General features: G+C 38.1%; 1 protein-coding gene across 11 annotated transcripts in view; it reads right to left on the bottom strand.

Moving 5' to 3' along the window:
• The window catches only part of CFAP74 (cilia and flagella associated protein 74), a 50778-nt gene that overhangs the window by 5567 nt on the left and 21097 nt on the right, over window positions 1-24114 (bottom strand). For 9 of the 11 annotated variants that reach the window (XM_075520506.1, XM_075520504.1, XM_075520502.1 and 6 more), the window contains 17 exons: window positions 22031-22204; window positions 19938-20112; window positions 18514-18626; window positions 17563-17685; window positions 16306-16427; window positions 11869-11997; window positions 8665-8752; window positions 7883-8056; window positions 6410-6543; window positions 5515-5791; window positions 4918-5025; window positions 4089-4222; window positions 2720-2854; window positions 2207-2316; window positions 1763-1818; window positions 923-1042; window positions 493-645 (listed from right to left, as the gene is read on the bottom strand). In XM_075520506.1, the coding sequence (XP_075376621.1) occupies window positions 493-645; window positions 923-1042; window positions 1763-1818; window positions 2207-2316; window positions 2720-2854; window positions 4089-4222; window positions 4918-5025; window positions 5515-5791; window positions 6410-6543; window positions 7883-8056; window positions 8665-8752; window positions 11869-11997; window positions 16306-16427; window positions 17563-17685; window positions 18514-18626; window positions 19938-20112; window positions 22031-22204 (2325 nt within the window). The remainder of the gene's footprint in view (window positions 1-492; window positions 646-922; window positions 1043-1762; window positions 1819-2206; window positions 2317-2719; window positions 2855-4088; window positions 4223-4917; window positions 5026-5514; window positions 5792-6409; window positions 6544-7882; window positions 8057-8664; window positions 8753-11868; window positions 11998-16305; window positions 16428-17562; window positions 17686-18513; window positions 18627-19937; window positions 20113-22030; window positions 22205-24114) is intronic. The other 2 variants (XM_075520509.1, XM_075520503.1) reach the window with 2 other exon arrangements.

Below are 24114 nucleotides of genomic sequence, written 5' to 3' on the forward strand. Positions count from 1 at the left end.
GACCCTCAGGTGCTCTTTGTAGGGCCAGTTTTGCATTTCACCCACGTACCTCTGTCACTGCTTTGTATGGACACAGAGCAGCCTCAATTGTGATAGCAGTAATGGACAGAATAAAGAAAGAAGGCAAATACTTCTAACACTGGTAAAAGCAAAGCCATTTCTGACTTCACATCCCTCTGCATACTGGCTAGATCTACGGAGAAGATCACACAGACCATTTCTCTTTTATAAAAGGTACTGGATCCCTTTTTTGGATAGGCTGTAGGCAGGACAGAAGCAGCTAACAAGATCCTCCCTGCACAGCTTTGTTACCTTTGGCCTGAAACTGTCTCAGCATCAAATCGCTCTGCCAGACGTGCTTTTAAACCTATGTTCTTTTGTCTACAGTTTGCCACTCAGCCTTCCATTCTGCCAGACTAGAAACTACAGAACTCCTCTTCCTCCCTCCAAAAATTGCTGATGTGCTTTCTGGTTCAGCGCAGAACGATTTACCTTGAACGTGGAAGTCACCTTCTCTCTGGCTATGACATATCCCATATTGAGCACTTCCTCCACAGAGCAAACAATTGATGGCATCACCCCACGACCAGTGATACTTAGGGTTAGAGTGGTTTTTGCCGTCCGGATGTCCAGCGTTTCGAAAAACTGCCAGGAGGATGTCTGTGTTAGCCCATGTGCTGAAGGAAGACATCCCCCACCCCTCCAGCTGACCCCCCTCCTGCAAACGGGCCTTTACTACAGAACTTCTGGATTCAGGGCATAGACAAAGATCCAAATGTTGGGAGGGGCTATGCACAGGTGACAACGTTTGTCTTGTTATTATACAGACTCATCCCAGTCAGTAATATGTGTATATCACACAGCCCGTTACATCTCTCCATCTCTCCTCTTTTTCCCCATTACTGTTGCATCTCTTACTCACCCATTTATTCTCATTTGGACAAAAAGAGATGATGAGGGTTTTATTTTCACCTGGCTCAAGCATTCCAACTGGTCTGACCAACAGGAAGGGACCATTGGGATTCAGAACTGAGAATCCGAGCTAAAATAGTGCAACTCAAGGAAAAAAGTTTATAAACAAAGATTGGGGAAAAAGATATAACAACAGATTCTAAGTGTTGTTCAGACCAAAGATGTATAAACCAACCACCCATAAGCTTTTTCAGAGATCAGTAACTAAGAGGAAAAAAGAACTAATCCAATTATTTTTTTTCCCACAGAATTCAAATATCTGCAAGATCCTTTTCCAGTTAGTAAGATCTCCATGTAACTCCATTTTCAGATTTTGCCTGGAATGGGTCATTAACACCCTAAGATCCGGGACATGCCTTCTGCTACATTACCCTGCACAGCTACCCTGACAAGCCAGTGTAGTAGCCTCTTCTTGCAAGGTATTCAGAAATTCAATGAGCATTGTGCAAAAATTGAGTTGTTGGTTCTGTTTCACACGTACGTCATACTGTACTGAAACTAGCTTTGTCATCAGTACCTTATACCCTAGAAAGTGGTTAAGTGCTTCTCAAGTTTGGCTGTCTGCAGAATTATTTCCAGTTAAAAGGGTGGAATGGAGTTAGCTTTCCAGTAGGTCACCTGGGCTCATCCAATATATTCTTCACATCATCTCCCGCCTCACTCTGAAAGAGGTGTATTAAGTCTGAAATCTGCTACCTCCTCCCTGCTTTAGTGCCAAACACGTCCTACAGATAAAGGCTCAAACAGAAGCTGAATGGCAGATTAACTTACATGTTCCAAACAAGGATACTTCCAGCTTCTCTGGGGAGATATTTTGTATTGTAATTCGCTTAATCATTCTGTGGCCTGACAGGAATGAAAACATTTCACAAAGTGATGATGCTCACTCACGCACTATACCATTCCTTCTTTTCACTCGTGCTTCTACCTGGGCCAAACATTCATTCCATTTCTATGGCTAATACATTAGTCAAAGCTCACCAAAATAATTCCAAATTTGTACAGTCACTTGTAGAGCTCCCAACTCCATGTTTCGGGATCAAGTCTGCTTTTTACACGCCTCAGCTGGCCAGATAGGCTCCTAATTTTCCACCTAAGTACCTATTACAGGGCTAATTTCTATATTGACTTCTGAAAATCAGCTAAACAATGCAAAAGAAAACTCAAAACTAAGCTAAGAAGAAATTAAGGTAAGCCAGAAAAAAAAATCAAAACTTGAATTCAAATTTCATACCTACTGCAACATCACCAAAATTTACTGTGTTCTTCCCATTATCTGAAGTGACCACAACAGATGGTGCTACCGCTGGACAGTGCAGCTCCAAATACAAGGTGTTGTAAGGGCTAGAGAGATAGTAAAAGGATATTTGCTCTTGGATCATACAGAAATAAAACCAATTGTCAGAAATCTCTTCTTATTCTGTTCATACCACAGGATATCATTAAATTGCTATTACAAAACAAGACATAATTTTCGGTGGCTGGCTTTTTTGTGTATGCCTAAGCAGAAAGATGAACTATATCTGGCTTAAATTTTTCATACAATTATTCTTTAAGCTGCTTTGATATTCATGGTTTTGATTCTTATCCAACTAGTGGGTTGTAAGCATGAGTTTCTACCACCGACCTATCAAGTAATTAAGATCAGAAAACAGATTTCCTCCCCAAATGAATACACTAACATGCCCACCATTTCCCCCTCAAATTTCTGAACTATCATGAATTGCACATATCTAATTCCAAATACCTGCAGCTTAGGTTTTCAGAGCCTTTCTTTTCATCGATATGTCCACTTGCAACAAAGCATGGTATGATGTATTTTTCAAACCTCCCACTGAAATTCCTCATCAGGAAAGCCTGGGCTGCCATATAAGCATCAGAACTAGAAAATCCAGGAATAAGAATCATCTTGGTAAGTGAGAAAGAAAGAGGAAAAAAAATCCAGTAGAATCTACTGAGCTGTTTGTGTTTACTGTTTCTTAGTCATACATTCAAAATTGAACATAACAGTGAAACTAAGCGACTGTCTTGATGCACAGAAACAGACCGGCTCTACTGAGTGGTTTGCTTTTCTCACCAAAGAGAATAAAAATTATAAATCCAGATAACAGATGTTATACTAAAGATTGCAAAATCCTCAATATGATTTCCTTATGTTGAATATGTTACATATCCCAGTATCTTCCAGTACTTCCGCATCATTCCAATGGTATGTAAACACACATGATCACATTTCTGTAATGCAATATGCCAAGCAATACTTCATAATGGGAGTTTTCAAAAAAATTTTGTGTTTATGATCTGTACTGAAAGTATTTAAAAATTGTAATTAATGGCTTGCAATGAACATCGGATTTTAGTCAAAAATGCCTAACATCCAGTACAGCCAAATGCCTGGTGTTTAAGCATGTATTTACTTCCAAACACTTCTAAATTCCTCAGATTAGGCAGAAGTGGGGTTCTCAGAAGTTGAATTATATGCTAAACAAGGAACCTCAGGTACCAGATTTTGCATCTAAGTATCCAAATTTCTAGATAGCAGATGCTATTAATGTTAATTCTCACTGAGTGACACATACTGTAAAATGACTATTTAAAATGAACATTTTACAGCATCATCACATTTCCAGGACTGAAGATGACCATGACTAATACGATGGACTATGTAAAAAAAAATTAACCCATAGCCATGGCTATGGGCCATCAGATGGTTTCCACCTGGGTCGAATGTGTTCAGCTCTGTTAGACCTATTCAGAAAAGGTATATTAGTGGTAGTTTCTTTTGGTAACTAGGTTCAGCTTTTTAGTTGCCCTTTTAAATAATACCCTTGTTGATTCAGCCAAATTTACCCATACAGCCACGTCTCATGCTTTCTGATATATTCTTTGAAGTCTTCAATCCCTCTGATGCATAAAGGGATTCTTTGCCTTACATGAGAGGGTACAGCTGTGTGGCTTAAAAGCAGTACTAATTTTGGAAACAGCCTTTGCAACATAGCTAAAGCTATTTCTTCTCTCCAGTTTGCTTTCTTGTCTACCTATAGGTTTTACTAGGTTTATTAAACCACTTATAAAGAGAATGTTGCCTATGTACTAAGATGCTTTTGCTGACTTACTCAGGCTTTAACTCTTCGGATTTTGGCTGTTCAGAATTACACAGAGAAGTCAGGTATTTACTGCCTCCATCCCTTACAAGCTGTTTGGTAATGGAAATGCTTAATTTCTTTCCCTCTTCATCTTTCTTCCTTTTCTGCAAATACACACACAGAGACATTACACACTGAGGGTGATCACTGGTAGTCCAATCAAGACATCAGTTTACAAATACCCAGTCCCTGGCCCAAGGATACAGAACCTAAGAGGTGACAGAGTGCATGGAACAAGGTAACAGCAGTAGAATTATGGTAACAAGCCACACAGTAGTTATTATGTACATTTCTAATAATGTAAAATTAAGTTGAAATGGACATATTTTACCCCATCTTTAAAAAAAAAAAAGAGTTCCCCTATTGGAGCAGATGAGCAAAAGCCTGTTTCTCTCATGGGAATTTCACCTATTTATCTCATACTTAAAGACAACCATAGGCGCTCACATAAGTTAACTGACCCACAGCACTGCATATAAAGTCCATGTATGCTGGAAATCTGCAAGAAGTGTAGAAACTTTTTTTAAGAGTACTTGCAGTTAGCATTTGCAAGAAAATCCTGTAGGAATGCTTTTGAAATTGTTAGCATGAAATTAAATTATTGCTCAGGGAACAGACTACACATTAATTGCAACAGTACAGTCATACATACTCTTGTCCTTTATGACAGGCCTCACATGGATCATGAGTTCGGGCTTTATTAATATGCAAATCATTTTATGATAAAAATACCATCCAGAGAAACAAATATCTGGAAGTAACAGATCAACAGCATGTGCTAGTTCTTAGCATTCCTTACTTGTATTTCTGCCCCTGTCGCAGCTGCTCTGCAAAGCCTCCGAACTGCCTCTTCTCTGATTAGCTGATCTGACAATGTTGGTCTGAAGGACACTTGAATCAAGCTTTTCTGGGAGCATGAGAGCATACACAAGAATGGTAGGCAAAATTCAGCCCTCATACATGTGTTATACCTACAAAGCTCAATAGGAGCATACAGATGACAGCAAAAAATTAACAAATAAAATACACGGTTTTTTCCAAGTGAATAAGATGATCCTAAGGATAAGGTCACTTGCAGCCTTTTTGGAAGTCCACTGTGTTACAGTGGGCTGGTTTTACAGGACCAGTACTTTTGATATTTAAATATTCTTCAAATAAATCATAATGACAACACTGGGGAAAGAACGTTCAGGGTGAAGACTCTCATAAAGCATTAGCCAGATTTGATGGTTAACCCCTCATGTCCGATTTAAAACATTACTTCAAACAATACAAAATATTCCAGCTTTTCTAATAATAATTTACATTTTGAGCTTCATTTACAAGTGACAGCATTTGTAGGGATGTAGATGATCAAAACATTTGGCAGAACACTCGACATCTGAAGTGAATTTACCTTCCCAGGCAACACAGTTCCAACAGAAGGGGTAATTGTCACTGGACAGTCTTCTGGCACACGGAATTCGAATGAAGTGGGTCCAACAGGGGCAACTTCCCCATTGCCAATTCTTGGGACAGCATGAGTAAAGTGGTTGACACTCACATGGGAATTCATCACATACAGTGTTGCTGTAGACACACCATTTAAAGCTGTTGCAGCAAACTGAACTAAGGAATGAGACAATTCAAGAGGTGGGTGGACTCCAACTGCTTTGCATGACAGCTTGAATTGTCTAAAAATAAACACATGATAAATTGTCTCAGCATAAAATAGTCTCTTAATCAGCCCGGAAAATAGGGAACTAATCCTGTAGTCCCTATTTAAGCAGATTTTCAAGCTTGCAATGGGAATTTTGCCTAAAGATGAACAATAATACTATCTATTTTTAATGCACAATTGGCTAGAGTCCCTACTTGAATTCTTCCTCTGTGAACTTCTGGAAATACATCCAGTCAAATCAAAGTTTATGCCATCATTCTCTTACTAGCATTAGCTTAATGTAGGAAGCATTTTTACAAAAATTCCGTCAGTAATTCTGCTGAAAAAGCAAGCAGAACATTGCAGGTTAAGATGACCTGGGGCAAACTGGCAGCTTGGACATGTGACAAGCATAAATTTCGGTGGGATAGGAAAAGTCATCTCGGTAAAGAGAGACAAGTAAATGAAGGATGTAACTAACAGGCATTGACCATCCCTTGTCAACTGGAGAATTCCTACCTGCCTCACATTTTTATCCTAGCCTTACCTCTTCAAAAGGGAGGGATTTAATCTCTGAACTAGCTTAACAGTGGAAATCCAGTGTGATTTAGACTTCTGGATTACCTACTACTCAGTCAGTTTCTTAACATACCTATTAATCTCTGATTTGCAGGTTAGTTCAAAGCTGTACTCTTTCGCCTCATTAGCTTTAAAGATTATGTCCAATGTCAGGCTTTCAAGGGGAAGAAGAATTCCAAGTCCGTCATGGGGTTGAATTTCAACAAACTTCAAAATGGCAGGAGAAGAAATTATTGTTATTAAAATAAGAAATTATTAAAATATCAAATTATTAATTAAAATAAGACATTACTGGCAAGATAAGAAGATGTTGTTATTAAACGTACAATGTCAGGAAAACAGAAACCATCTAGTGAGAAGCTTTCATTTGAGTTAGTGACGAGAGTCTGACTGATGTGCAGATTTCTAATCTCAAAGTAACTCGAAAGGCATTAAATCCATTAACTCGGACTTCAGTAGAATCTCTTCCCCAGCTTCTTACCAGCCACGGTAATCACCTTTCTCTGATGATGTTATTTACTCTTCATAGACAACTGAATAAAATACAATAAGAATCTCAACAGTTCCCCCTGTATCTTTGGAGAGCTGATTCCTGTATGATGTGGAGATACCACAGTGACAAGTACCAGTTTAATATCTTCAAAGGTATATTGGTTTGTGTTTATGAGTTGATGATGATTCAAGAATGTCTCCCCATCACATTTTGAGCTAATCATGAAACACATGCTGTGAAGTGAAGCTTTAACAAAGCTGAAGGTTCCAATTTCTTTTAGCTAACTCCTTGATTTTAATCCCTAAAACAGCAGAGAAAGGGAGAATGCCTAATTAAATGTCAGGTTCCTCTAGCTCTGATTCCAATATGCCATATCATTTCACACTGTGATCATCATGCTATTATGAAGCTTGAACAGCTAACTTTTTACAAAAAAAAAAAAAAAAAGAAAGAAAATTCAGTAGACCTAGCCCACACGAAACTGGCAGCTCCTGTGATTAATTTAGCTTCCACGTCAACTTACAGTCAGTCAGAAAATACCTAGGCATGGCTCAGGGGATGATTCCCAATAAGCAGTTTGGACACGGCCATCCTGCTTTAAAGACAAAGCGTTTCAGCATTTGGATGCAAACTGTGCGATATTCCTCAGCCTCAAGGCCAAAGCAACATTGCTAAGCCTGTTTTATTTAGCAGTAGAAGCAACCTGTGAGTCTGAAAGAAAAGTGCATCAGGTATTCTGTTAGTAGATTTCTTGGTGTAAAAAAATCAGTATTCTAATGGGATAAAGTTAGCTTAATAATGTTATGTAGGTAAGAATAGTAAAACCTCCTCAAAGATGTTCAAACTGCTTGGAAAACGCTTAGAGTATAATAAGATGAAATTTACACAAACCAGTACCACAACTAATCTGTGTGTTTCCACAGTGCTGCAGGCAGATTTCCATGGGTTTGCAAGAACCAGTCATGATTTATTTATACTCACATTGAAACACGTTTTCATAGTAATGAAATACCTTTTGAGACAAGAAGAGGTATGTGGGGGATAACTACATACCTCTGGAAGTCCCACAAATCCAAACTCTTGTGGCAAGATGGATTTGTTTGTTAGCGTGACATTTGCCTGCACAGCTTCATAGATGGTGCAGTATCCAAAATTGATTCGTGCTGGACTGATTTCCAAATCAGAAGTAGTAACAATTGCATGGACAGTAAAATTAACTTTTTTAGCCTGAAACAAATACAAGAGCACAGGATAAAAACCTCCATCTGTGGCATTGTAAGGACAGGATTTAAGTGAAATGTCATCCAAAAAGCTAACTGCAAAAAAGTTATTCCACTCTATTCCTTGACAATAGCATGTGTAAATTTAACATATCTGTCTTGAACTTCAGCCTCATTGCTCTCCAAAAATAAGCAATAGGAAATGTCGCTGATAAGCAAAATTAAAAATACTATCTGTATCTCAGGTTCCATATGCTAGAATGGAATCACACCTGCATCTCCAGAAAATGCAAACTCTTAAGAATATGCGAAATCTGCATATTCTTATAAATCAGAATAAAAAGATTGTGCTATGGTATCTAACTCTGTGGTACAAAATAAACTACTAGAGAATAGATGAGCATGATCTAGAAAGGATTTAACTTTCTGTATTGTAAACATGCTGACAGGAAAAACTATCAAATCTGTATTATCATTTTAAGCACCTTTTACTATTATCACAGGGCTTCAACTAGTAAAGAACTACTCTAAGATTAGGTATCATTAAGTGAACATTCACTACCATAATTTACATCTATTGTCAGTCTGATACCAGCATAATAAAAAATCACTAACCTTATCTACAATCAGTATTGTCACTGGAACTTCCAGAACTCTTGTCTCTTCATTAAAATAGCTCCCTGCATCTTCAGGAAGAGAGCACCTAAAAATCAAAAAGTGCATTCAGTTTCATAAAATATAGTGATTATTTTCTAGCTAAGGGGAATAATAAACTTTTGATGGATGTATTTCTGAACAAAAAGAAAATCTGTTACTTAAGGTCTAAAAGTTTTATTATTCACAGCTTTTAATCTTATCACAGTATTTGTGCTAAAAGAGGAGTATTACATATATAGTTGATTAAACATCAACTCCAATGCTTCACTGAAGTGAAATCTAACTAAAATCTTCTGTGTAAGATATATGCAAGTATTAGGGAAAATGGTGGAAGAAAATGCCAATCAAAAGTCAGTGACCTATGAAGTTCCACCTTCTGACCAAGAAAAAGAAGATACAGTCAGATCAGAAATATTACGGACTTGTCTCAGATTTCCTACAAAATGGCATACCTCCAGACAACCTGCACTGAGCCGGTATGCACAGACTGCAAGGGTATCTAGCAATGAAGTTAGAATAATTGACCTCGTACATTCATGTTGGATTTTTTTATTTTTAGTTTTCAAAGACAGAATTTTGGACACACAAGAGTTTAAGGGAGTTATTGAGAGGTCTGCATCCACTTATCCTTTTTTAAAAGGCCATCCAGTCATTTCAAATTCTGAAAAATTTAAAGCTTACTTTATAATCAGAATATAAGCCTTCTGCATCTTTGCTGCAACCACAGCACATAACCGACCCAACCTAGGCAATCGTTTCCTTTTGACACCGACATTAGTTAATTACCAGCCAGTTTGAGGCAGAACCAATCGTATCACAAAGCACAGAGACATAAATAAAGTGAAACAAACTTGGAGACCAATAGTGTCTGATTATATACCGGATTAGTAATTTATAAGAAATATGTGGGTTTTCTGTAGCTGAAGCATCTTGCTATCATAAGCTCAATTTCAGAGCTTCAAGCCAAGACAATACAAAAGCTCTAGCATTTTTAGCTCTGCTGGTCTATTTATAGTGTCTTACAGCTTCAGAGTGAATTGCTTCCTGTTCTTAGGTCTCCACAGTGCTAATGTTCCTACTACTACTACTGGAATTACATGCAATTTTTTAATGTCTTGTTAAAGAATAGTTAATGAATAAATAGCACCCGCTCAGTCACCACGGTGATCTGAAATCTTGCTGGCTGTTATTTTGCAAGTCTGAAATGTGACTTTAGAAGGTGATCTTCAAAGGTATTGCTGACTTGTTTAAAGATAGGAACTGGAGCTAAATACAAGGCAGGAATAAAGTATCAGCCTTCACTTTGTCACAGGACATTAGAGTAGCAGAAGAAATTCATGTATTACAAAATAATCCAGAGGAGGAAAAAAAAAATAATTGTAACTGTACATACACAGTGATGGACTCTAAATTAGATGTTATGCCTTGGGGCAAAGATAGTGAAATCCTTCAGCTAGTTCTCTGAAAACAGCATCTTCATGCTTAAAAGCAATTAAAGAGAAGTATAAAAGATAAATCAGATTTAGACTGCCAGCATCTGCAGGACTAGTTCCAAATGCAGAAAAACTAGAAGATGTGGTATTTGGGAATTCTGAACGTCAGCAGATTAGAAAATTTGCCTTCAAATAAACAGAAACTGTCTGCTTCAAACACCCAGAAAGTTATGAGTATTGTAACGCCTGACCAAGCATTTCAGTGTGCAGAAAATACTCGGGAGAGCTTCCCAAGCCTCCAGTCATCTATCTGTCCACTTAGTATTGCTGAATGAGTGTTTCTTTTAATACAGCTATTCTCTCTTCTGAGAAAACCACGCTTATAACACTAAGTCAATGAGGAGACATTTACAGCAATGTGTCACTAGCTCAGTACTTCACATCAGCTCATAGCAAGCTCATCTTTCTCTGTCATACACGCACTCCCCCTGTGTGTTAGGTCTTTTAAAACTGATCTGTATACTGAAACAGCCAGATACTTATTTTGTGTGTCAGAAATGCCTTAATCTTATCAAACCTCCTTTCTGAAGCTTCCCTGTTTTCCAAACGAAGATTAATGTCCTAGATCCAAGCTATGCTTCTATCCACTCAGTAAGTGTAACCGTGCTTTACCGCATCTGAAGTTTAGGGACTGAAAAATGTCATAATAATGGTTACTGTTGTTGTAATCTGGTAGGATTTGAGATGTTGGAAGAACTGTAAATGCTTTTAGTTCTTTGAATATTAACCTGGTGAAAATTTCAAAAACAGTGATTAGACTCTCAATTTAGAATCCCGAGGTGCTGCACATCAGTGAAAATCCAAATATACTTACATCAACGGGACTACATAACCTATATGAAAAAAGCAGCAGGTTTGCAGCAGCAATCAATGCAGAAGCCGCTGAAGTATTTGGCTGTACACCAGAATTAAGATCTATATAATTTAATTTATATTTGAAAAGAAAGGTACCACTAAATTCTTTAGGATGGCAATGATGAGGTAAATAAAATTAACAGTGGTCAACAAGAGCTCTTGAATTTAGATTTTTAAAAACTGGGATTCTTTGTTTCCTATTACTGACTTACGTTCGTATATGTAGATGTATCAATAAAGGGAGAAGAGAAACTTGCTGGGGTGAGGCTTTTAGCACCTTAGAAGATGTTATATAAAATGCCACATGAAATTCAAGATCAATACATTCCTATTTTGGAGAAAAATGTACATAGGTAGGAGAGATATGAACAGGAAGCCCAACCGTTCTTTCCTTAATTAGCAAGCACAGGAGTTCTTGTCCAGAAATTATTTAATCACTGATCCATGAAGTAGCCACCTGCCTAGATAACCTCTCTCTTGTATAAGAATAGCTTCCCCACAGAAATGGGAGCAGCCTACCAGGAATGCAACTGCTCACATTTTCACACTGCTGCTGTCACCACAGGGAAAGCATTTCCTCACAGGTATGTGATCCAAGTTAATTTCCTCCTTGAGCATCTGGCAACTTTTAAGGGGGAGAGAGGGGGGAGACGAGGACTGCATTGACACTAGCAGTATGAAGTCCAACCTGCTACAGTGTGACAGAAGAAAAAAAAAAACAAACCCAACCAACTTTGGCCTGCTCAGGTTTTCCACTGACAGCCTCCTACAGATATTGTCTTAAATACCAAAAAGGTTAATGTTGTTAGGTTACCTGGGCAGAAACTTCAATTGCACACTGAAGGATGACTGAGCTTGAATGTAACCTGTTTTTGGAAGCAGCTCCATGTGCTTACTCAATTCTTTGCATACTTCAAACTTCAAACGCAGTGTGACTTTTGCTCTGCAAACAGATCAGACATGCTTAGGCGGCTTTGAGGCTACCCATACTGCCACCTCAGCAACATTTGCTCTTCGAGTTTGATCTGCCCCCAGCCCCCCCCCTTACACCTCTACTCCACATTATAATTACAACTATTCCAAGCTTCCTTGGAAAATGATAGGCATGTAGAACTGCTACAGCAAAATCACACAGTTGTATTCTCTTTTAAGATAAGTATAGAAAACAAGATTTTGGAAGCACTGTAAGTAAACCCAGCTGTATTTCAAGCAATGTACACAGCTGATTGGAACATAATTATCAAAGTGCAGCACAGTGGTAAGTCAGGTCAGGGGAAGTCAAAGCCAAATTATTGTGAAATATCAGCTAATTATTTTCTCCTAACACACATTCCCTCTATCTGAATCAATCACTTCATGTTTGAGACACCTAATTGGTCCTAGCTGCAGCACAGAACCCACTCAAGATGGAAAAGGAGCAGTCTACTTGTAATGCTGGATCTAGGTTATGTAACCTAGTGGTGGGTGGGATGCAACAAATAAAAACCTGTTATTCTGTCTGAGAAACAGAAAAAGGAAGACCAGTGACCCTTAAGTGGGGCCAAGGATACCTACATGCTGCTTAAGTGCTAACAAGCACTTAACGTCCCAGCCTGTAGTCAGAAAAATCAAAAGAATGAACCTGAAAGAGCGTAATACACCTAAAACATCTACATGTCCCCAGTTTGTGAATTCCATTCATCCTCTTTATCATCATAATTACCTCAAAACCTTCAATGCCAAAAATTAAGCCTGTACAGGCAGGAAAAAAACTCAAATTGGGGGACAGGGGGGTGGTGTCTGATGCCAGAAATGCACTGAGAGCGCTGCTGCTTTTGGGTTTTCTCCCCAAAACCATAGTGACTCTTTTAAATAGATGTGAAGTCAGAGATCTCTTGTAACTTCTCCTCTAACAGCAGAGATGCTACAGGGCTAGAAGTCATAGCGTAGCTAAGCTGGTACTGCCAGTTCCTCTGCTAAAACTTGTGATCAATTTGCCCTGTGAATGGCATATTGGAAGCTAGGAAACATCTCGCTGTTTACTGAATTCTGGCCATATTATAATACAGCGATAGCCACAGACCATACCCTGCTTTGGAATTTTATGCCTATGCGCAAAATTGCCAAGCAATTTACAAATATTTCAGCTTGTCATTTTCCTTCTCTTGGACTGGTTTACAAGCTGTCAGTCCAGATGGTCTGCTCTAAATCAACAGCTATAGCATGTGGTACTGGGAGCCTGGAATGATTTCTGACTGTTGACAATCTAAGAGAACTATATACTACTTCATTAAATCAGTGCAGATTATAACCTGCCAAAGAAATTACTTTTCGAAGTGATTTATATTGGACAGGATTCTGATAAGACACTTTCACCCTTTATGCCGCTTATATATGCTTCCTGATTACCATATTCTATGTGACCAGAAAAAAAAAAAGCAAACCAAAACCAGTATTAACTAACATTTTGCAATTCTACAGAGCTTGCTGGGGCACTTAAGCACCAGAGCTATCTAACTTGAAAACTTGATCTTCTACTTATGCCGTAGACTACAATCACAGAATCACAGAATCGTATAGGTTGGAAAAGCCCTTTAAGATCATTGCGTCCAACCATAAACCTAACACTGCCAAGTCCACCACTACACCATGTCCCTAAGCACCTCATCCAAACGGCTTTTAAATACCTCCAGGGATGGCGACTCAACCCCTTCCCTGGGCAGCCTGTTCCAATGCTGGACAACCCTTTCAGTGAAGTAAAATTTCCTAATATCCAGTCTAAACCTCCCCTGGTGCAACTTGAGGCCATTTCCTCTCGTCCTATCACTTGTCACTTGGGAGAAGAGACTGACAGTGTCATAGATTTCAGCAGCATTAAGATACAGGCAAGTTCTCTCTGCTCTGCTTCTGTCAGATGTTTGTGTGAATGGGTGGTGAACGAAAGGCTGTTCTAACACATCATCTCCCTCAGGTTTGGGTCAGATTTTGCCCTGAAGATCTAAAGAATTCTCTCGCTACAAGTTTTAGGTTTTGGGTTTTTTTTTCTTTTTCTTTTCGATAACGAGTTAGGGATTGGAGCAGAAATTTGTAAGAATATTCCTGAATAGCAGGATTCTTTAAGAATTTAATTAACAATTAGTTAAAGAATCTGTGTTCTAGAAGTTATGCTAATAAGATTTCACATCTACTGGATCTGAACTTTAGCTCTCACTAGCTAAGGCATTTCAGCAGTTGTTAGACAAGCGGCCTTTTCAGCTGGGCTGTGGTACCCTTACCTTTGGTCTCCTTCAGTGCATGGCTGCTACAAGCATTAGTTCACAGCGCTGTAGTAACTCTTTAGCTGATACACAGTTCATATGTAAAGCTGTTGTAACAAACTATTATCTTTGTTTGTATGTTGACAGCAGTTTGGATGCTTCTTTGCTAGCCTGATAATTGTCCTTGGCTCTGGATCCTCTGTCTGTGCACAGTTCCAGACTGCAGACCTTAGCAAGACTACCTTTCCCCAGTTTTTCACTATTGCAATTAAAATACAACTACCTACTTGTCTAATCTAAGAAATTGTTCTTGACTGATAGTAATCTATAGCTATTTTCAGCAGTTTAAATTAATTCTATTTGGGAAGTGTTGACATGTACCATGTAACAGTGAGGAATCCTCTTTCTGATATACGCTACAGAAAAATTTCAATAGCTACTAGAGGAAGAAACTTCTCAGGTACCACATCTAACTAAATGGTGAAATCTATCTACTTTTGCAGGATAGAAAGTTGAGACATGATATTCCTGCACATGAAATACTTTGAATTTCTGCCCAAATGACTGTATAACAGAGACAACTTCTCCTAACTACGAAGAATTGGGTGATAAATCAAAGACTTGATTTACCAAGGTACTAAGGACAGTATCCTACATATTAAGCGCTCTTATTTTAGAGAAACTTGGCGAAGGATCAGCAGGATTTTTCCCTCAGTTAAGAAGTTTTGCCCTAAGCAATTTGACAGCTTCTATCTTTGGGATCCCCTTGAAATCTTCAGTTTTCATTAGGAGAGTTATTCTGCTTCTATACTTACAAGTTTTATCCCTGGGTTATCTAGACCAAGTAAAAATCACTTACATAACAACTTGTGCTTGTCATATCTGTAAGCTGAATTTCTGAGATAACAGCTTTACTCATTTCTTTCCAACTGTGAAGAATCTCTGCAGTCTGTAATTCTGGTAAGAGGTTTAGAACGGATGCCTTCTACAGAACCAATCTCTCCCCCACCCTCCCACAAACCCACCCCAATCCTATTTAAATAGAATCTAAGAAATGCAAATTGTTAAAATAAGCATTCAATAGCTACTGCATTAGGTAGAGGGAAGACACTCAGCACCTGAAGACAACTGAGAGTAAAAGTTCATGTAACCACTCTCTAATAGCATGAAATCTCTGGGAGCCTATGAGCTGAAATACTGAAATATTACAGTGCAAACAGAACCAGTCTTCAGACATTCCTGACTTGGACTACAGAAACACCCAGATATTTTTTCCCCTATAAATTGGTATTTGGTCACTATCTGTGTACTTACAAGGTATCTGTCACTCCAGTGCACTGCTTAATGCCTATATGGGTTAGGAAAAGTCGTACCCTTCCCATGTTACAGTAAACACAAATGGACTGACATGATTTATCCAGCATCATATCCCAGTTCTGGAAAGACTGGTGATTGACCTTCTCAATAAAGAACAGTTGGCATGAGGCTGGCTTCCAGATCATAAGTCTCCCATGGACTTAATTAAAGGTAAAATAGCTGAGAAATAACAAAATACGCTTTCATAAAATTTCCTGGCTGAATCAATTATACCCAGTGTGCACTTAATTTTAGACACATTTATCTCCATAATGTTTAGTCCGCAAATACCACCTGATGAAACTCTGTGGGGCTGCTATTCCCTAGGGACTTCACAGTTATACCACAGAACAGGTACAACATGGGGAATCTTGTAGGAGTGGAAAGGCATATATTAACCCTGCTACTTCATAGCTATGGCCAGTCTTGGGGATCTGGGATAGGGGGACACCGAAGTCCAATTTCCACAGAAGGGTGGAACTCAGAGGGCTTGTAATCAGGATGTCCTCCTGAAATGCCAAGGGAAAAAACAAACTGTTCCTCAGCTTCCTATGATGACAAGATGGGTCTGGAACAATAGAACCTCAAGACATCACCTAGTGACTTAAGACCTCATTATTTAGTTATAGAAGGCAGCTGATAATGAAAGGGTAGCTCACCTGCTTTGAACGACAATGCAATCCTGATAAAGTTGGTCATACATACAGATCTTTAAATCAACGTTGGGATTGGGCACCCAAACCGGCACATCAAGAGAAACTCCAATGGCACTAAAGCACAGCTGTAATACATAAATCAAGAGGGTAATTCTTTTTGCTAGTCTCAAATTTGTACTGACCTAGAGAGAGCAAGAATTTCTGCTATAAATTACAGTGGAGTAAAATATTATATTATTGATATTGCAACAGGTTCTTTAATTAGGCAAAGCTATGAAAATAATTTGTAAAACAAAACCTAGATGTTATGGTGTCCCAGCAGAAAAAAGAATTATACTTTGGATTGGATTCTTTGACAGAGAACATGAAGGAATAGCATGCTGCCCATGATATTGAAAAGAAACATTTAAAGTGCACCTAGCTTAAGTGAATGTGCCATAATTCAGAAACTCAAGAGACTGCAGCTCGTTTAGCCAGCAGAGAAACACAGTAATGGCAGCACAGTGCTGTACTTCCTGTAACGACCTTAGGTCTGCCATCAGTGACCACACAGGTCAGACTTGGGTAAATGATCCTGAAAGAGAGGGTACCCACGGGAGCCTGCAGTATGCACCTGCAGCTCCTTTTGTAGACTGCTCCATCTGTAGACCGTGGGGAGAGCCAAGACTGGCCTACCGAGCTTCTTGGAAGTTTTTCTTTATTTTTTTGGCAAGCTTCTGTGAACTGTTCCCAGGCAGAATTTGGCTTCCAATAAAGTGTAGAATCAAAATATGCTGAAGTGGTAACTAAAGTTGTCATCTCTTCCAGCTTTCACACATCAGTTTCACTACTGCATGCTAAATAATTCCAATTCTGATATATCAGACAGAAAATAAACTATGTAGGTTGGGAATAGAGAAAAATACTTTTGTATTTGTTTCCAGGACATTAGATGTTTTCCAGCACAATGTCCGATAAAATGGGAATATCAGGATTATTTGCATAGAAATTTAAGAGAATCAACAGGTTTAATAATCATACAGCATCAGAAAAAAGGGCCATGATTTACCAAGTTACCTCCCATCCAATCACATAATACATAATCATATGGTACTTCATTGTTATTTTTTATAGTGTTCATAAACATATCTTCCTCTACCTCCTTCTCCTGTTTCTAATATAGGATTCTCAGCAATTTTAATTCTTGGGAAAAGCAGAAGTAGGAGGATTTAAAACTTTTTCTGCAGTGTTTTGAAGCAAGTCTTGCACAAAATCACTCACTGGTTTGCAGTCTGCGTTGTCAAACATGATCACAAACTCTGCCCGCACATCCCCAGGGATAGCTGGGACAAATATAATCTGAAGTTTGACAGAGCTGAAGGGTCCAATTTCACCTTCAGTAACCTAAACAAGAAGTACATGTTTTTAATGAAAATCTGGCTGTATTACTGTAGTTGGCTCTAAATTGTATTGAAATAAAGGAGTACATAGTCATACTGTACAAACACCCTATTACACCTAGTTTGCAAGTAGATTGAATGCACTATGCAAGGGAAAAACCAGTATTGGTAGCTCCCTAGGAGGTTTCATGTGGGGAAAAGACTTGGCATGACACACAGTTTCACAACCAGGCGTGGTCAGAATTTTACTGAGAGTCCCCTTCTACTGCAAGACTCTGTATGACAGCTAGATAATGTGGTTTACCAAAGTGTTTCCATCACATATTGGTAAATATGTAACTAAAACATGGAGAAGCTGTCTTGTGCTACCATTCTAAGATCTGCTCTACTGATTCCATCATTAAGCCCACCTGCCTTTTGTATGCATAGGCAGAAGCCAGAAACGCTAGCACGAACTGGTGCCACATTTTTTAATATGGCTCAAGACTGACATTTCCCAGACATTCTTCCTGCCCCATCTTTTTTGTTGTCACTAGACTTTGTATAACCACAGAATGACACAGAGAAAAATCAGTTTGACAAAAAAACCAAGTGAAATTATGGGAAATATAAATCTCTATAGAATCTTTCAGCTCAAATAAGTCTTTATAGATCAAAAGGAAGGGCAAATATGTCATGTGATTTCATTTTAAGAATTAACTGTGATACAGTGAAGTCCAGCGGGCTTGAAATTGATCATGTACTTAAGCATTTCCCACCAGAGCCAAAGCAATTTATTTGATGGAGGCTTAGAGTAGTGAAAGTTTTGTCTGTATCTCAGGATATTCATTACCTTTCCAAGCATAATTTCAACTGGTGTTTCTTCAGGGGAAAGTTCCACTAAATTACATGCACTGTCTGTGTCTAGATCTGATCTGGAATTTAATACATCTTGACCAAGTTGTTCTGGGGAAAAAAAAACAACACCACAAACAAAACCCCACAAAATGCTGGATGTGTGCATCTATTCACTAAACAAAAATATCAAACAGAGCAGAAGTACATAGATTTTGGTCAATATTGCAAATCCAGTAATGTATACCAATGATGTGGAAATATGAATGTCCAGGAAGAAATCTCTGTTTGGCCATACAACTTTGCCCTCGTCCAGAAGTCTACCTTAGGCACCTGATCCTTCCACTACAGAATAACAATATTAATGTTTCCATAGGATAAAGTATATAATCGGAGATTGTTACATCAAGGAACACAAATTCAGCTGAAAGCGTGAACTGGGCTTTAAGAGCAATTTCCATGGGACAAAGCAATGCAGTCAGGAGGACCTGCAAAGCAACTGAAAGTGCTGCTTCACTTTATTTTCAAAACAACTGCAATAAGAAGTACCTTTTACTTAAACAGTCTCCCACCAGGGCTTCGAAGTGCCTAAACATCACAAGAGAGACAAAGCTAACTCTGGACTGTATGGCAGTAATCAACTGGCAACCATACGCTTCACATTAACCAGGAAAAAGATCAAAGTGCCATGAGATATGTTAGTGTGCCAGAGCAATGGACTTATGTTTTGTTTCTAAAGGTCTGAAAACATCTTTAAAGGCACGTGTTCTGTGGAGACAGCTACCGTGTTTTATGGAATCACTCCATTTCACAATATGGATCCTAGACTTAAACCACCCACAACCTTTTCACGGAACTTTTAGTTTCCTGCAACTGGAACAATCAATATCCAGAAGAAATGTTAAAGAATACAGATAATAAAGAAATTAAGAAAGTCTTTCTTCTACAAGACTGGATTTTCTTAAGCACATAGTAAACATTAGGAATTAAATGGAAAGTGTCTGAGGAGGTTCATCTTTCTGCTTCCTTGTTCCTGGAATTACAGACTATAAAAATAAACCTGTCATGTGGATTTCTATTCTGAGAAGTGGGTATTCAGTTGCTGAGACAAGAATGATAGCAATTTTGCAGTTCCTGTAAGCTAGTTGGTTTCTGTATTCTTCTGAGACTGAATTGTTGATCACTAATGAGAAGCGAGATTCTCTGCTGTTTTTGATATAATGGTGTCAGTACATTATCTTTAGTCATTTTTTGTGAGGCAGCGTACAAAGAAATATAACATTACTACTAGAATGATGAACTACTTAATTTACTGAGTAACTTTGCAAACTGAATTCCACAGTTCATTACAGGGAACTCTACAAATGGATAACGCTTAGCTTGGGAAACTGCACCGCTAGTTTTCTAGAACAGTCATCTCACCTGCGGAAGTACTGCTCAGGCTTGTCTCAGTCCTGTGCTGCTCCACCTGGGCTACACAGTAGGTCATTTCTTCACTATGGTCAGCACAAATTTGTTCCTTCTTTTCAACTACAGATGTCACAGGACTATTGCTGACTTCCTTTTCAGGGACACAGTCACTGAAATGTTGAGTAACCTATTAGAAAACACAGAAGAAACATTTTCTAGTGTGACTGTTCATCTATCTTGTGCCAGCTCCAATTTTATCAACTAGTTGCAAATCAGACTTGTGTTTTCTTGCAACTGTTCCCCGTTATAAATGGAGAAATGTGTTGCACTTTCTAAAAACTGCACATTCTACTAGACCTTTATCAATAAGCAGATTTAATTTTTGCTGGCTGCCCAAAACAAGTAAATAATATAATGGGAGCAATGCAATATTGTGTTAGTAATTTTACAATTAACAACTAACATTTTTCTAGTGGAAACACAGGCAGTTCTATGTCAAAACTAAGTCTGCTAAAACTAGACTTCTGTTTATTACACACCTACAAAAGATAGAATACAGAAAGAAAACCATGGATACAGATGGTGTTATTTCACAAATTCTTTATTTGAACCACGCTTTTACCGCAAGGATAATATGAAAGTTGAAAACCATGGCAAACAGCTCAGCAGTTTCACTGTACATCCTATTTAATGTAGTGTTTCAAAAGAGAGGTCAACTGTTTTCTTAGAACTTAAAACTGGGTTAGATCATCAAGCAGAGAATTTTGAAAACCATCTGAGCCAATTGCTCTTCAACAATTAAAGAAATTAAAGACTGCACTGATGGAACAAAGATGAAATATCTGCACTGCGTTTACAAGACCTTTTGAAGTAGGCACTTCAAAACAAAGATATGCAACCTAGTAGTGATATTATCCCTGGTCAAGGACCTGTGAAATCTATCTATTTATGGGTACCACCTATGCAACACTTGAGGAAAAAGGAACATTTATGATAACGATCTTCATCAACACGGGAATTACAAAGCATGAGTTCCTACCACAGTGGCTAGTAGGTTGTTCTGGGTTAGTTTTTTTTTTTTTTTTAAATCTGGAAATTTCCCCACTTAAAGAATAAAACCCACAACTTATTTAGAAAAGGAGCATCATCAGACTTAAGCTGTTCAGTCTTCCCAAAGATCTGCCCCACAGTGCTGACATGCAAAGACAATTGTATGCATGCTTTCCTTGTAAGTGTTTCTCACTTAAAATGATCTGCTAGGTGGAGGAGTACAGCTGTTAGCATTCCTGTTTTCTGTCCACTTTGAAACTGGCATGCTGTGGGAGCAATCAGTATCAGGTCTAACACCACACATTTTGTCAGCTCTGAACTAAGTGTCTGAGTTTTGGTACGTTTCTTCAACAGTCTCTGCTTCATTCCCCCCCAGGACATTCCACAGGACACAGTATTACAATCATTTGCATTCATTCCACTATTGATTTGAGAGATCTTCCTTCAATTCTTTTAACACTCTTCTTTATTATAGTTTTCAGGCAACAGCCTTCAATGTAATTCTTAGTTTGACTAAGAAGAATTCTTCCCTTGTAACAACAGCTTGTCAATAACTGACTGTCCTTCTTTGATAGGGAATTTAAATGAACAGCTCTAATTTTTGAAAGGAAGATCACAGGCTAGTGCTCCCAATTCTCATTACTTTATTGCTAGTTTTGCAACAGTTGGCATTTTTCTGAAGTCCAGGAGCTGGGATTTTAAATGACTCTGTCAGAATCTTCTCTTTCAACTAAAGTATTTTTTCCTAATTTCATGAATATGGAGAAAATAGGAATCATGACATAAATGACTAAAATGTTAAAAGTTATCATTGTTGGGTCACACCCCCCCCCCCCCCCAAAATAGTTGTTTGTAAATTTGTCTTGTGATATTTGGGGGTCTAACAGATTATGTTAAGATATGCCAACCCAAACATAAACAAACTACTACAGGTTGGACCAGATGATCTTCCAAAGTCCCTTCCAACCTGAGCTCTTCTATGATTCTGTATGATTCTCCCACACTTCGCAAAGCAGGAAGTTTCTACCAATTTAGGGGACTGCTTTTGAACCTACCATTCTTCTGGGAGAAGATTTTGCTGTTGCTCTGCATGTTCTGCTGTCACCTGCTGACGTCTGAACTTTGAATCTTGTTCCCAAAGCTCCACTGTTTGTCAGGCTGATGGTCCGTGAAATTGTTTCTCCCACCACATGGCTGCCAAAGTCAATGAGCTCTTTATCTAGTGCCAGCTGTGAGAAGATAAACCATTAATTACTACTGTCCTAGATAGTCAGTAATCTCCATTGAATGAGCATCCACCTTTTCAAAAATAGGACTTTAAAGTTCGTATTATCTTTTCAAAGACGGTATCAAATAACAACATGAACTGTGGGTATCCTTCTGCCTTTTTGTACAAGCCAACTCATTAAAACAATGTCTTGTTAAACTGAGCCACTTCCATTTCAGTCCACTATATGACAATGGAAAAAACAGATTAAATTCTGTTCATAGCAGCAGCTTGTGTAAGTCTTCAGGTAGTTACTCTGGAAGTAGGTAATATTTACGTGACAATTCAACATAGTTGCTCTTGTGTTACAGTAAAATGGTTTTACTAGCATCAAGCTAAGAAGCAAGCAGCATTTAACATTATATAGTGACTACATATCAGTTTACAACTGATACATCCTCACATCCTCACATTCTGTCTTGTTTCTTTGAGCTACCACGGTTTACAACCAGTCTAAAAAGTAATACACTACTTCATATAGAATTTTTAATGACTTTGCAACTGGATATATGATAACTAAAGGCTTGTAATTCAAGTTCAAGCATCAAAAAGACAAAGACAACTTGGTTGCTTGCTAGTACCCTGCTTACAGCTGAACTCTTGCCACTTTTAGGGCAAAGAATAGGAGTTCCTGTCTGTAATTAGCACACAATCATGGTATGAACTCTCTAGGTGAAGAAAACTATTCCTCTGATCAAAGATTAATGTGCTGGCTTTCTCCTGCATTGTGCATTCTCATCTTCAAGGTATTTTAACTGGAAACCATCAGAGAGTCCTATACACATAGTCAGATTTAAGTATGCAATATTGATGTGATATCATTCTAGCTTCCTACAAGTGCTTAAAATTAAGCACATCCTTAAATACTTAGCCAGATTGCTAATATAATAATTATAGTGCACCACCTTTCAGTTACTTCCCCCCTTCTATTTTCTATGTACAGATGATTCTTGATCCCTGTCCCTGTGCACAAAAGTTTCAATATGCAGTCCAGTAAAGAAACTTTACATGCAATCTTATTAATTCAATTTACTGAACCGTAGTATCACAAACTCCAGGAAGACATTCATATGTCTAAAGCCTTTTTAAAATTATTTTTAAACTTTTTTATTATTAAGTATGCTCCCAGCATACTTATTCCGATACTGGGTGTCTCTTTGCATAATCTTTGTCCTCTAGCATTGTATATTCTCATTCATAACTTCTTTTGGCCTGTAAAGCCAAAGCTGCTCTTAGCTGTGAAGGAAGCAATTTAAAAACAAAGTTATTGCTTTTATCAAATACTTTCTTCAGGTTAGCTCATAGGAAGTTAAAGTATCTAAAATAAGTTAGTGCTGCCTGTAGTTTCATCTCTTAACAATAAGAAAATTATGTTCTTTGGTATAGAATTCTCAAATGATTTTGAGATGCTGAAAGAAAGGAGAGATTATATGCTTTTTATAAATGCCAGAAAAGACAGAAAGACATTGTGATATTTTGATTTTTGTCTACATAGAAAATTAAAGTTAAGAATAAACTACTGCAGGTCTGGGACGGAATTTCCAAAAATTACAAGGAGAAAAAGCTCATTTCCAGCCACCATTTCTCCTTCCTCCGTCCACAATGTAACACTGTTATCTATTTCTAAACAGAACTACTTCAGTTAATTCCACTGAAGTTAAAGTTACAGTTCATGGTTAAGTAAATCCATTAAGACAATTTTGTATAAACCTCAGTGTAATCTGGGAAGCTAAGGAATGAATCATTTTCTGGAAAGAGACTCTCCATTTAACAGGAAAAAAGAAAGAAATATAAATACCTCTTGCTAAATATTTTAAATAATTTTTATGCGATCTCACATTTTCTGTTACTGTTGTTGTACTGACTCTGAAC

Source organism: Mycteria americana, chromosome 18 (genome assembly GCF_035582795.1).
Source record: "Mycteria americana isolate JAX WOST 10 ecotype Jacksonville Zoo and Gardens chromosome 18, USCA_MyAme_1.0, whole genome shotgun sequence".
Taxonomy (NCBI): Eukaryota; Metazoa; Chordata; class Aves; order Ciconiiformes; family Ciconiidae; genus Mycteria; species Mycteria americana.